The sequence below is a fragment of the Amblyomma americanum genome, chromosome 9 (assembly GCF_052857255.1).
Source record: "Amblyomma americanum isolate KBUSLIRL-KWMA chromosome 9, ASM5285725v1, whole genome shotgun sequence".
In the NCBI taxonomy this organism is placed as follows: domain Eukaryota; kingdom Metazoa; phylum Arthropoda; class Arachnida; order Ixodida; family Ixodidae; genus Amblyomma; species Amblyomma americanum.
The window spans coordinates 100,471,565-100,485,195 of record NC_135505.1 but is presented as its reverse complement, the minus strand read 5'-3'; the positions used below and the strand labels follow the sequence as shown (position 1 = coordinate 100,485,195).

The following is a 13,631-nucleotide window of genomic DNA, read 5'->3' as shown; positions in this document are numbered from 1 at the left end:
TGCTGGCGACAATTTGCGCCTGTATTTGCGCCAAACTTATGCTTTCACTGTACACGCTAGACATCAAAGTCACCGCATTTAGTTGGAATACTTCCCACACTTCTTTGACGTACCCGGCGGGGCCATGTTGTCCGCAACCCGAGTGTGCACCACAGCGCTCGTCAAACGCATGCAAAGATAAGGCACTTTTCGTTCAAAGCAGCGGAACTGCCGGACGCAATCACAAAACGGCAAATGGATGTAACTTCGTGAAGACTGAGCGCCACTCGTTCGACGCGGTCAGAGAAACCCAATTGTCGAAACGGTGAATGGCGAATGCATGAGACCCGCTGTGGTGGCTCAGTGGTTAGGGCGCTCGACTACTGATCCGGAGTACCCAGGTTGGAACCCGATTGCGGTAGCCGCGTTTCGATGGAGGCAAAATGCAAAGGCGCCTGTGTGCTGTGCGATGTCAGTGCGCACTGTTTAAGATCCTCCGGTGGTCGAAATTATTCTGGAGCCCTCCATTATGGCACCTCTTCCTTTCTTCTCTGAGTCCCTCCTTTATCCCTTCCCGCCGAGATGTGAGATAGCTCCTGCACAATTTCGTTCCCCCAACAACCAATTTTCAACATATGGGACAAGCGATAACTGCCTGCGACAACGTCGGCGACAAAAATAAGTTGACGGCGATGACAATCCGGCTGCCACCTCGAAGTGTCAGAGACCGCAGGGACCTCTATTGGCAACAATGAGGTACCGAAAATATCTCAAACCAATCCAACTGCAGCCGAAATCCACCTCAATCCAATATGGCGCCTTTTGCGGCGGCGAAAAGCCGATAAGATGGCCAATTTTGGCCCACAGGCGGCTGAAATTAGTCTGAAAAATCGAGCTTTCGGACATTTGAAGTCCGAAATATCCGTTGCAAATATGTATGTGCTTCTAAGGTTCCATAGACGGTGCCTCATCGAGGTCCGAAATATCCTACAAGTCCGAATTATCGGAGTCCGAATTACCCGTCGGCTACTGTAGATGCTCTAAAGTTTGCATTGTTTTCTTTTTATCAGCACAACCCTGTTATAACAATTATCGGTTATAATGATGGTATTTCTGTGGCACTTCAGTATTGTGATAAATGGGTTTGTCTGTATACTCGTGTAAGGACCGCAGTTATTTCCGAGATTTTGACAGGGTGTGGCTCTTACAGAAGTCAGGCCTATATGTGTCTGCAGAAACGTCCCACTGTTGTGATGCTTGTACACAATAATCTAAACACTGATAAATGACCACACGTACTTTACTAAAGGAAATTCTTCGTAGCTGTTGCTCTGGCAGCTACTTGAAGAGCTCATCTTATGGACACCTTCCTAGAGGTAGTCGTCTTCGGTGCCGTCCATCTGGTTTGATATTCCATTCACCTTGGTTCAAATTCTGGTCTGCGCCAAATGCAGAGTGTGTTCCGGTTCATAAAGCGTTGAAGCCATCCCTACTTGCTTTAAAATTCGCAAACGGAATACCCATGTGGCGAGCGATGGCAACGGCTTTCACTCGGATCATCTCCATTGACACTGCATAGCCGTTTTTTCTTATCGTCGTGATGTACTGCACAAGTTCCTTTTCAAGCTCCGGAAACTTGCACTGCTTCCCGCGGAATGCTTTCCGGTTTCGGATTTTACCAGCGAGCTGTTCTTTCTGGTTGCACCACCGACGCACACACTTCTCATTGACGTCGAACTTGCGTCCATCCGCCCGCTTGCCATGTTTTTCTAGGCGTAAGCAATGACTCAGCTTGGAAGGCCACGGTGTGCGAAATCAAATCTCTGCTTATCATCACCAAGTGATAGAGATAGACCGCGATCCACCAAGTGGTAAACATAGGCCGCAATTCACTGAACAACTCTGCATACAGTAACCACAACCCCACCAACACACTGCCCAAGACCACAGCACCAACAAAGAAAAAATGGCTCCCGGAGCGAAACGGTTGCAAAAACAAGACTCCGTCCCCACGTGATCTCAAAGCACTGATGGTAATAGGGGGTTGAAAGCAGCTAGTGCCATCGAGTAGCAACTTGTGAAATTTAACTTTTGCTGGTGCACAAATTTTCGTGCTTGGCTAAGCAAGTAATTTTTTTTCTTCAAAAATTTCGGCTCCAAAGTTGGGGGTGTGGACCTTACACGGGAGCGGCCCTTACACGAGTATATACGGTAACCTGGTCCTGTGTCAGCTGCAGCCACCCTATCCCCGCAAACTTCATCTCTTCTGCCCACCTGACTCTCTGCTGCCCCCTGCTACATTTAAAACCTTTTGAAATCTGTTGCGTTGCCCTACAGGACCATCGGATATCTTGCCTTTGCATTACATGCCCTGCCCATGCGAATTGCTTCTTCATTTTCACTAGGATATGTTCCTATCTCTTCACATTATCTCTACCATTTTTCTTCTCGTTGCTCTCTGCACTATCCTCAACTTAAATTCATGCCTTTTCCAGGTTGGATAGCAAGGCTGCGAAGATGACTTTCCGCACTCGTGGAAAATGCTGAGATAGCTGCGGCCATCATGATATCTCAAGTCAAGCACATTACCAATACTACTTGGTGCTGCTTCCGGGTTGTTCACCAATGTCCCATTGTGTGTGGTAGGATGTATATTTGCCAGCAAGGAGGATGCTGTGTCAATATTGACTTAAAAGAACATTTCGATTCTTTACAAAGTCCAACAAGCTCCCGTTCATCAAGCCACTATCACTCTTGTGGCTGCAGACCTAGTTTTCCTAACACTGTCATTTTAACGAAACATATCATTATCGCATATTCCAAATGGCAGAAACCTTTTAGATAGAACACAGTTGCAATCCTTGTTTGAGCCAGTCTTCAGTGATGAGATGTAATGAGATGGACTTTTGAAGCAAAAGCTTCACTACACTAGGTAAAGCCGATTTCGCCGTGCCTTGCCGGTTGACCATCAAGTGAGCCAGAAAACAAGTGTGGCTTTAGGCTTCACCATATCTGGTCCACTATGGTGTCGCACCACTTGACCTTTGACCTCAACCTTTGACCTTTCTGTTCGCCGGTAGCGAGCGGTAGAATAGTCACGTGGATATCGCGTGATGTTGTGCGACGGAAGCAGCCGTTGTGACGTTGGTCTAGGGCGAGTGCAGCGAGGAGCGCACGTATAGCGTTCACTGGGCGACCAATTTCTTGCGATCAGCTATTAATTTAACTGCCACCAGCCAGTGTGGCAGGGTGGGTGCGCTGCTTATCCAGTGCGCGTAACACATTCGATGTTATAGATGCCAAGCCGCATCTACATGGCCGATGCACCGTAGCTTTCACTCTCTAACCAGGTTCAGCAGTAGTTAAACCGCAGCTAATTTTTTAAATCATTTGTAGCTGCGCCCGCCCCTGCACTTATCTGTCCTTTTTCTTTCCTCTTTATTCTTGTTTCAGCACTTCGCTTATTTTCACTTTAGCTGCGCATAATGTGTATTTCATGAAAAGTACACCTTCATCCAGACGACATTCCTTGTATCATCTCTGTTCTGTCTTTTGCCCTCACTTTTCTGTACCACCCACATACAAGTTTCACGCTAGGACACAAGCAGTCCATAGTGAAAGCTACCACTGAGCCTTTGCAAAAAAAGTTCTCTGGCTGGCAGTTGCATGACTCATTCCTTATGGTACACAGTAGGCAAAGCAAGGAAAGAGGACAAATGCTCTTGCAGCTGAACATTTGTCCGCTTGGTGGAGCTTGGTGCGCTTGGTGCGGCAACACCACAACCGTAACACATATCACATGGACATGTCCCCAAAAACCCCACCTTCTGAAGCCACGTATTGCGGCCCTGGAGTTGTGGGAGGGGCAGCCGACCAGCTGACGTCTCGACAATCAGGCAGCTCTCCTCATTGCCAGAAGATCGGCAGAAACCTCCAGAGCCCTGGACTGAGGGCCCACGCATATGCGCTCCAGCCACCATTCTCTTCAATAAACACTTACTCACTCACTCACTCTTGCAGCTAAGCCACACTTCTAGCAGCATAAGTGCAGAGTATCATCCCCTGGTCCCAGAGGTTCAGCGTCCTCCGTCAGCCGTGGTCGTCGACCGTGAGTTCTTGGACACACGGCCGTGCTTCAGCTTGCAAGACCTAAACCGACCTCGCTGCTCCCCCCGCCCTGTCACCTGCCCTGACAACCTGGCGCAGCAAACTTGTCAGACGCAATGAGACCTTCAGACCCCACCGACCTGAGACGCCGCCCACCTGCGAGGACACAGCCCCCCTGCTCATGCCGTTCGGCGCATCCAAGGGCTTCGGCCATTGGGTTCCGGCGACCTGCGGCCTGGAAGCTTTGCAGACCAAAAATTATTCGCCCATCTCCTTCATCGTGCTGGCCAGCACTTCATAACTTTCTCCTTACTGTGGAGCCTTCCCCTGAAGACCATCACCATTTCATGCGTCTCTTCCTCAAGGATCGGTACGATTGCTCGGTGGCCCCAGGTAGTGTGACGAAGACAATAAAACTGGCACTGGCACGGGATGGAGTGCTGGTGCTAGGCCAGCGGCCATTAAATCATATTTATGCTATCTTTCTTCATGCCTCATTCTTCAGCTAGTCTCCATGTAACAATATACAGTGCTTTCTTGAAATTTCCATCACCCACTTCCTTGGAAAGGGTCACCTATGTTAACTTTTCCTGCAATTTTTTCTAGGACTGCCGCTTCTGGCCTGAATTGTTTGCAGTTGTTTGCTCCTAGGCTGTTCAATAGAAGGTTTATGAGGTTGGCTTCTGTATCTGTGTTCTTCCAATGAAGCTTTAGCATTAAGAAGCACTCGTGTTGTGTCATCTCTATCTTCTTTTCTCATGTTTTAAGCTTCTAAAGTGCACCTGCACACTGCAAGCAGTGTTGTAGGCGTTACCGAAAAAAAGTAACTAAATACATTACTCGTTACGCTAAAAAAAAGGAGCGTGTTACCGCCCTATGTTACCTGCAAAAAAAGTAACGCGTTACTGTTACCGAAAAAAAGTACCGCGCGTTACTTCATGGCCATAAGTTCTAATTAGTGCGTCTTTGCGTTAAGAACTCACGATAACAATTTCATAAAGCTCATATTTCACATAAAACTTCTAGCCCAAACAACAATTTTGCGCGAAATCCTGATTTAACGGGAATAGTTTGCACAAATGTGCAGGAGCTTAGCAATGTTATAGTGGCTTAAAGTTGCGTGTAGGGTTACATGTGATGGATTCTAACTGTGGCACATAGTGAAGCCATTTTCCGAATGTGACATTAAATACAAAATGACACTTCATCACCAATTCTAACTTCACAAAGAAAACATCACTTAACTCTAAAAAATTTACAATAATTCTGCAAAATGTGATGTTCAAAAATGCTCAGCATTCTTCCGCAGTTGTGTGTGTGAGCGGTTCGGGAAGGGGAGGTAGGTGAAAGCAAGTGTGAATGCGTGTTCGTGCACATGTTTCGTGCTTTACGGCTGTTCTGTCCTTTTTTTTTTAGTTGGCTGCGTCGTCAAGAGCATGTGTTTTCTGGCATGCATGCGAGCCGCAACAGAGGTAGTCGAGAGCACCTGTTTGTTTATTTGCAACATCAATTTAGGTGCTCTGCACTTTTTTTTTGTAAAAAAAGCGGGCGGAGTGGCGGACAACTGGAACAAAAAGTAACTAGTAACGTGACACCTCACGTTACCGAAAAATGTTAACGTAAGTATGTTACCCGTTACAGTTTCCGAAGGGTAACGAGTACGTTACTAAGTTACCAAAAAAAGGAACACGTTACCGGTAATGCCGTTACTTGTAACACGTTACCGCCAACACTGACTACAAGCCATGCGGCAACCAACACCAGGCAGTGAAACTCTGAAAAGAAACATACGTTTATAAACAAGCATGTCAGAACATTACTAAGGCAGTAGGATGCGATGTTGGGCAAGTTGGTTCATAGAAATACAAAGATAAGTTGTGCATATCTCGTTCACAGGAAAGGGTAAGACTGGACAGGTGCAAACTAACAGCTGTGGTTTATTTTGGGAACAGATATATATATATACACATGACCTTGCCAGCAGAGGCACAGAAGGGTATCAAAAGCAGATACAAGGAAGGAAAGAGGAAAAAAGGGTTCACGTCACCGTGCCTTCTGGGAAATATACTTCACAGTTATAAAGCTTGGTCATCATTTCGCTGATGTATTCTTTTGCTTTCCTTGATAAGATACGAATTTAACAAGCTCTTATGCTTTCTCGTTATTACAGTTGCGCAGAATCTTAAATAATACATTTCGAGCTAGTTGTTTATTCATCTGCGAAGCAAAACAGCACAAAACTGTACAGAAAACACAGAAAGGGAAGTCGCGATACAGGCACTGACTAACTTGTGCCGATTATTGTTTTGTCACTTGGGTAAATGTACAGAAAGCGTCAAAAAACAAGTACAAAGCCAGAAATCAGAAACGGGAATCACGCAGGGAAACTAGAATCGCCCAGCTTCCAATAGGGAACGCAACTTCTTACTTATCCAGAAGGGCTATGAAAGGTGTACTCACACAGTGGTCCTTTAGACTCGGGATGCTTGCGGCTTCAGTGATCTGTCATGTGGTGGTTTTGTCACTGCACCTGCACAGCATGCTTGTTGCTGGTGACCGTATTTGAGAGCTTCAGTGATTATTTGTCTGAAATTACCTAAAGCCAGCTGGAAATTTGTTCAACAAACGCGGACCGGATATGAATGGCCATGTGTCCTTCATTGATGTCACACACTCAAGGTTGCCTGTAGGAATCTCCCAATTGAGGCCACACACAAAATGGGAGACTTTCACATTTTTTTGCACTGCAACAAAATAGTACCCTCCTGCGAAACTTGGCACAAAGGACCAGAAAACTGCGGAGAACATACCTTGAAGGTTTCAGTAAAATCAGGCAAGGTAAAAAAAAAACGCTGGAGTTGCCATTTAAACATTGGGCAATGAAATGAAAAGTGTACTAAAAGGAAATTTGTGCGGTGATTTGCCTTTCATGCAGTGCACAGCTTAATCGTGATGCATGTAGCAATCTCTGTATTATGCACGGTATATTTAAAAAAACCTTTTTTCTCTCTCCTCACCTTGATGGCTCAGTGGCTGCAGTGACGTGACTACAGTGAATGTGTTTCTGCAGAGGTGACATGCGAGTGTGCACCTGTTCTGTTTTATCTGTGCATGCTAAGGAACACCAGGCGGTTGAAATCCAGCTAGAGCCTATTACTATGGCACGCCTCATAACCCATTGTTTTAGCATGTAAGGAATCCAATTTAAGTATTACTTTTTTTATTGACATTTGTGTTTTTGAATTCTTATTCTCTTCCTTAGATGATGAAGCAGAGTTGGGAGAAGTGAATCGGAGGATGCAGTTATCATGGTTTATTAATTACTGACAGATGCTGGCAGGTGAGGGAGCCATATACTGCTTATTCTTTTTTTAATTGGCCGCCGCGGTGGCACAGTGGCTATGGTGATTGGCTGCTAACCTGAAGGATGCGGGTTCAATTTCAGCCACGGAGTTCGCATTTTGATGGCGGCAAATTGCTAGAGGCGAATTGTACTGTACGATGTCAGTACATGTTAAAAACCCCAGGTGGTAGAAATTTGCGGAGCCGTCCACTACGGCTTCCCTCATAGCCTGAATCACTTTCGGATGTTAAATCCCAGAAACAAAACCTAACCTAGCCTTTCTGAATTTATGGGCTAGTTTTATTTGCAATCCGGCAGTTAATTGCAGAAGAAGTTTAAGCACACAGTTTCATCTGTGATAGAGTAATTACTAGGGGTGTGCGAATATTGAAATTTTCGAATACGAATCAAATATGAATATGAAGAAAAAATGGCTTCGGGTATCGAGTATCTGGTCAGCACAAAAAATAAATTCAGAAAAGATAAACAAGCAAACACTGCTGCTCATATTCTTTTTCAATATAGTGTATGGCCTTTGCAACTGAAATAAACATAGCTAGATTGCCTGAGCACAGTATAAAAAGAACATGCGCGCAGAAATGTATACTACTTAATTGAACAGCACAACAGTATCCAACCTGTAATGTGGTGAGGCAAAATGAGATCCATAACATGAGAAGACTGGAAACAAAAATAAGAACCGACATCTATGCCCGGGTTATTCGTAGGTCGAATGATAAAATGCCCCGCAGCCCTGAAAAAAAAACTACCGAAAAAACTGTAGTCTTATGAGGCGGCTCTATCGTGCAAACACCTGTAATCCGGTCACGAGCACCGAGTTTCGGCATGCTGGAAGACATCGCGAACGTAAGCGAGATGGTAACGCACATTGACGTCGGAATGGCAAGACTGCTTCTAAAAAGGAAAAAAAAAACGGCCGTGGCTGGTGGTAGTCTTGGGTTATGCTAGTGTCTATGCCACAACCGGTCACACACTGTACACGCATAGCCGAACGGGTTGTTAGTAAACGTCTGTGTAATTCACGCGTTGCCGTCTCAAACTCCTTTACTCTTCTCGCATGTTCTTCACGTCGTTCTACTGCAATGTGTCCTTCGGGTTGAGTCGGGCCAGCCTTGGTGAGAGATTTCTCCTGTCTTTTCTTCGAACGCTCTTGTCTCTGCTGGGGTGTTTCTTCTGCACGCTGTTTTCTTCGCTTTTCGTTTTCCTTCTCTCGAAACGCACGTTCCTTCTCGAGCCGCTGTTCCGGGGTTTCTTGGACACGCCTCTGCCGTTAGTCGCGTTCCAGCGTTCTGAACTTGTAGAAGGAGACACACTGTCGGGCAAACTCATAATTTCTTCCTTTGCTTCTGCTGTTTCCACAGAGGAAGTTGCACGTTGTCGCCGAGCTGCATACTGGGCACGCCGCTTAGAAAGTCGTTCTTCTTCCGTCTCCGTAGCTCGCTGATGCTTCCTCTTTGCATTCTGCCGAGCTGCTTTGTTCGTAGGCACCATCGTAACATCTGGCTGTATGACTGCCTTGGCGAGAGGAGCGGAGCTGTTTTATACAGCTGGTGTGACGTCACTCTGACCGTAGCGCCCCTGGTGAGAGAAGCGGGAGTTAGGCCACCGTTGGTGGCTACCGCCTCGCCTCACGACGGCGCCAGATGGGGCCCCGTTTTTACACAGCTGGTGTGACGTCACACCGACCGTAGCGCCCCTGGTGAGAGAAGCGGGAGTTAGGCCGCCGTTGGTGGCTACCGCCTCGCCTCGCGACGGCGTCAGATGGGGCCCCGTTTTTACACAGCTGGTGTGACGTCACACCGACCGTAGCGCCCCTGGTGAGAGGAGCGGGAGTTAGGCCGCCGTTGGTGGCTACCGCCTCGCCTCGCGACGGCGTGAGATGGGGCCCCGTTTTTACACAGCTGGTGTGATGTCACTCTAGGTCACGTGGTGTGACGTCACGCAGCGAGGTCACGCTAAAGGTCAATGGTGCCTACCATCGCCTCGCCACGGAACGGGCTGAAGTGCGACCTAAAGTAGTATTGCTTCGCAATAAAAGACGAGCGATGCATCAGTCGGCGTCCGAAAGCGGCACGGTGCTGAGATTGGACTACTGGCGAATGCGCGGGCCGACAGTTGCCATTGCCACGGGCGAGTGGCGAAGCTCAGAAACCAAAACTATGCGGCCAGGTTATTTTTTTTACCTAGTGACAGGGGCCTTCCGAATGTTGTCATGCCTGCCATTATGCCCACTTAAGAAGTGCATGGGTTACAGCGCACTATGCAATAGGCGGGATTTTTACAGGATCGCTTGCCCAGTTGTGACACCTCGACTTGCCCCTTCGGGAGCCTCACGCGAAATTCCGCGAGTAGGCTTTCCCGCATAGCGTAGTTGACCAAAACAAAATGGTGGTGGTCACGCGTAGAAAATTAAGGTGACAGAACGAATGCCATGGGTGTGAGCATTAATTAGATAACATGTTACGGAAGGATAAAAAAATAGGCGCTTTCGCATTGCAGTTTTAGAAGCGGGTCGTCCCCATCTTGTTCGCAGAACGTGCGGTATGTGGGAAAGCCCACTTGCGGAATTGCTCACAAGGTCAAGCCTGCGGCGTCGGAATGCGATCGGTCCACGTGATAAACGATGGAGAAGAAAGAGAACAAGGCCATTATATTGTTTTCCTGGAACTTTAAACTCTATATTCAGGTAGTTTGCCCAGATATTGCGCTTTTGCCACAATAAAATTTATGAAAGTCAGCGTGGTATACGACTGATGCCGAGTATTCAGGAATTTTCGAATATTCGGAAATTAACGAATATCATTTCTCGAATACGAATATGAACCGAATATGAAACATATTCGATTCGTATTCGAATTTTCGAATATTTGCACGCCCCTAGTAATTACAGTTATGACATTTGCAGCTTTCTTTTTTTTCATTGTTTGGTCCAGGTATTGTAAAAGCCGTAATTTGCAACAACCCTCAAATGTCTGGATTTAATGGTCGGGTGTTTTTTTGTTTTTTGGCATGTTAGCTTATGAAATGTTACCCTTACATCGATGAAGGTGGCATTTGGCATAAAAGATTTGCGTCAAATGTTTTTTCCTTTTGACAGCCTACATTGTAACGATTTTTCTGCCCATTAATATCCAGGCAGCAGTCTCAGCATCTCTCGGAGTAGCTCGTATATTTAACATTTTTTACCATTAATTTGTGTGCACAACTAAACCTTGCACCTTTTCGTATTTTCTCGCTTTACCACATCCTTGTCACCACTTTATGCGCAACTTAACATCTTGCATGTTAACAAGCTCATTCAGTTTTTCTTTGCTGCCTAGTTTTACCCATCGTGGTTTTACCGAACACTTATCTGGTAGCTTCACCTGGACACAGCTAGCACAGTAGGATGTTATCTGAACTCATGGTTGCAAATAAAATCATTGACGATTCTTATCTCAAAGTAACCTGCTTTTTCCTCAAGTTGAAACAAGTGATCCTATATATTTCTATGGTATAGCACTCCAGAAAAGATTTCTCTCTGCTTCCTTGTTAACGTTTCATACAGTGTAGTGTTATGTTTATTTTTAAAAATATTTTTTTGGATTCATTGTTTCTGCATAATTTACAAACTTCTTCATTTTCTTGTCATAAGAGGGCTGCCCATATTTGTTATTTTCTTACCTCCTGCTGAATTTGATCTATAAACATGCTTTCATTAGTATCATTGAAACGGTGTTGAAATAGCTGAGCCATCAGGGAAGAGTTCAAAGTGGTTTTCTAACCAGATATTTTTGTACCATTTTCATATTATTTTTAGAACTTTCAGAAATATGTCGGTACTGTCTGGGCAGGCTGATTGAACAGCAAAGTGGACATTACATTCGTGATAGAGCTCAATAATTAGATGGTTAATTAACTAGTACAATCGAATCTCACTTCAACGAAATTCACTGGACCTGCGAAAAATTTCGTTGAAGCGGAAGCTTCGTTGTCGTGAAATCAGGCTGGAACATTGACAGTTTGGACCATATAGTTCGGGAAAAACGTTTTTTTTTATTTGTCAGTTTTGGTCTTTTGCCGTTTCGAAATGGGTGTCATTGCGATTTACTTGGTACTCCGAAAATCCCGGAATCGTTTAATAAACTCACCCGCTACATTTTCTGTCAATTATAATATTTTTTTTTCGAACATGTTTTAAACGCGCTCTTGCTTTAATCATACGTGAACCCATATGGCACTGCCTGAGCAATTTCAGCGTAGACTACACTGCGCCCGCGTCACTGCGTGTTGAGCAGTGGTCATATGCGCCTCAAAATTAATCCTTTAGACGACGTGCCGTGTAGAAACGTAGTTGCTCCGGTTCTTTGAAGACGTTTTACGTTTTGTGACCAGTGGTACGAACACACCGGCGGAGTATCGTTCTGTTGAGACATCAGTCAAGAACCACCGACACTTGCAGTGGCTGTATTCTGTCAGTGCACCGCAGTGCACCAGACGGGGGGGGGGGTCACGACGTTCGCCTGTGGCACAAAATCGAGACGAGTGCATCCTTGCCGGCGTCAGGCTTCTTGCAACGACGTGCCGGCCACCGTCAAGCCGGGCTACGGCAGACCGCTGTGCGCTACTTGCTCGGTGTCGCTAGGCCTAACGCCTAAAGTGCTCCTCAAAGCCTCGGAAAAGCGCTCTGAAACTAGCCACCGGTTGCCATATAACGTTTAACATTTTTACCGATTTTCATTGACACGATTGCGAGCGAAGGAGCCGAAAGCCGCCATGCACTAACAACAGCTATTCGCAAGCACCGAGTCCAGGCCGTCGATAAAACCTTCGCAAGCAATCATGCGCTGCATCGCGTGTTTATGCGCACATGACTGCAGATTAATTCCGGGTCTGCAAGGAATGTCAGCTGCGCTATTGCAAGTGCAAACTGTCTTCGGCTGCCGTTTTTGGTGAAACTTGAAGAGATACTGGTACGTGTGGGCACAAAAAAAAAAATTTGGCTGCTTACTCAGAAAAATTTCGTTGAAGCAGAACCTCGCTCCGAGAATTGTTTCTTACAGGGGAAAATTATTGCACTACCTTGTATGGTTGTATGTATGAGCCCAGTTTTAAAATTTTTTTATCCGATGTGTAGTTTGAATTGTCGAATGTCAATAATACGAATTTGAAGCTCGTTGAGTTGGTCTGACGAGGAATTGTAAATACTTCATTGTGGCGGAAATTTCACTGGCACGGCGTTCATTGTAGTAGGGTCTGACTGTACTAACTAAACATTTTAATTTTAGGGGTCAAGATTGTATTGTGAAATTGAAGCCCGTAAACATTGAAAGTGAGCCCAGTTTTAAAATTTTTTTATCCGATGTGTAGTTTGAATTGCCGAATGTCAATAATACGAATTTGAAACTCTTTGAGTTGGTCTTTCTGCATTGCACAAATATAATACGACTTCGCTCGCATTTCTAATGCAGCAAATACGGACGCTGTTTGTGTGTTTTATGAAGGGGAAGGGGGTGGCGTTATTTAAGCGACTAAACTATGCATAGCGACACCATTTTATAAATTTGTGGTGCTGGAAAGCCAATTGAACTAATTTTGAAATGTGCAATTTTGAAGTTCGATATTTAAATCACATTGCCGCTAAAAAACAATTTTCAATCTGGGATCACCTTCTATGTTGATGGCCTCCGATTTTGCAATGTAATCTTACCCCTTAAAATGAAAAATAAAATCCATTCTGGTTAATAATTGTCTAATTACCAAAATCTATTAGATACGTAATATCCACCTTGGTATACAGCCCACGTGCAGAGACCGCACCAACAGATCTGTTTTTAAAATAAGAATATGTAAACATTAAAAGAATCACCCTGTATATATTTGAGAAACTAACAGCATTGCCTTTATCAGTCATGTTGAGCGACGTGCGAGCTAATGTGCACAAACTCCTATTTTATTATTAGAAATGATACATGGTTATGTGCAGTGAATGGCGCATATAACACAATAGAGGATGGATTCATGGGCATTGTTAGTTATGCACCTACCAACTAACTGGCCCAGCTTATCCAACTTCTCAACCGATATACTGATGCTTGGGTATATAGGAGGCCATGTTTTAGGTTTTGTATTGTGTTCCTTTCATTTGGTGTTTTCATTGGTCATGGCTTATGGCTTGTGCATAATTTTGCGCAGTATGTCA

General features: G+C 45.2%; 1 protein-coding gene across 4 annotated transcripts in view; it reads left to right on the top strand.

The window, feature by feature from the left end:
• The window catches only part of LOC144103866 (protein AMN1 homolog), a 39,397-nt gene that overhangs the window by 21,292 nt on the left and 4,474 nt on the right, over nt 1–13,631 (top strand). For 2 of the 4 annotated variants that reach the window (XM_077636571.1, XM_077636573.1), the window contains exon 7: nt 7,349–7,426. In XM_077636571.1, the coding sequence (XP_077492697.1) occupies nt 7,349–7,413 (65 nt within the window). In that variant the 3' untranslated portion in view covers nt 7,414–7,426. Of the gene's footprint in view, nt 1–2,474; nt 7,224–7,348; nt 7,427–13,631 lie in introns of those variants that run through there. The other 2 variants (XM_077636574.1, XM_077636572.1) reach the window with 1 other exon arrangement.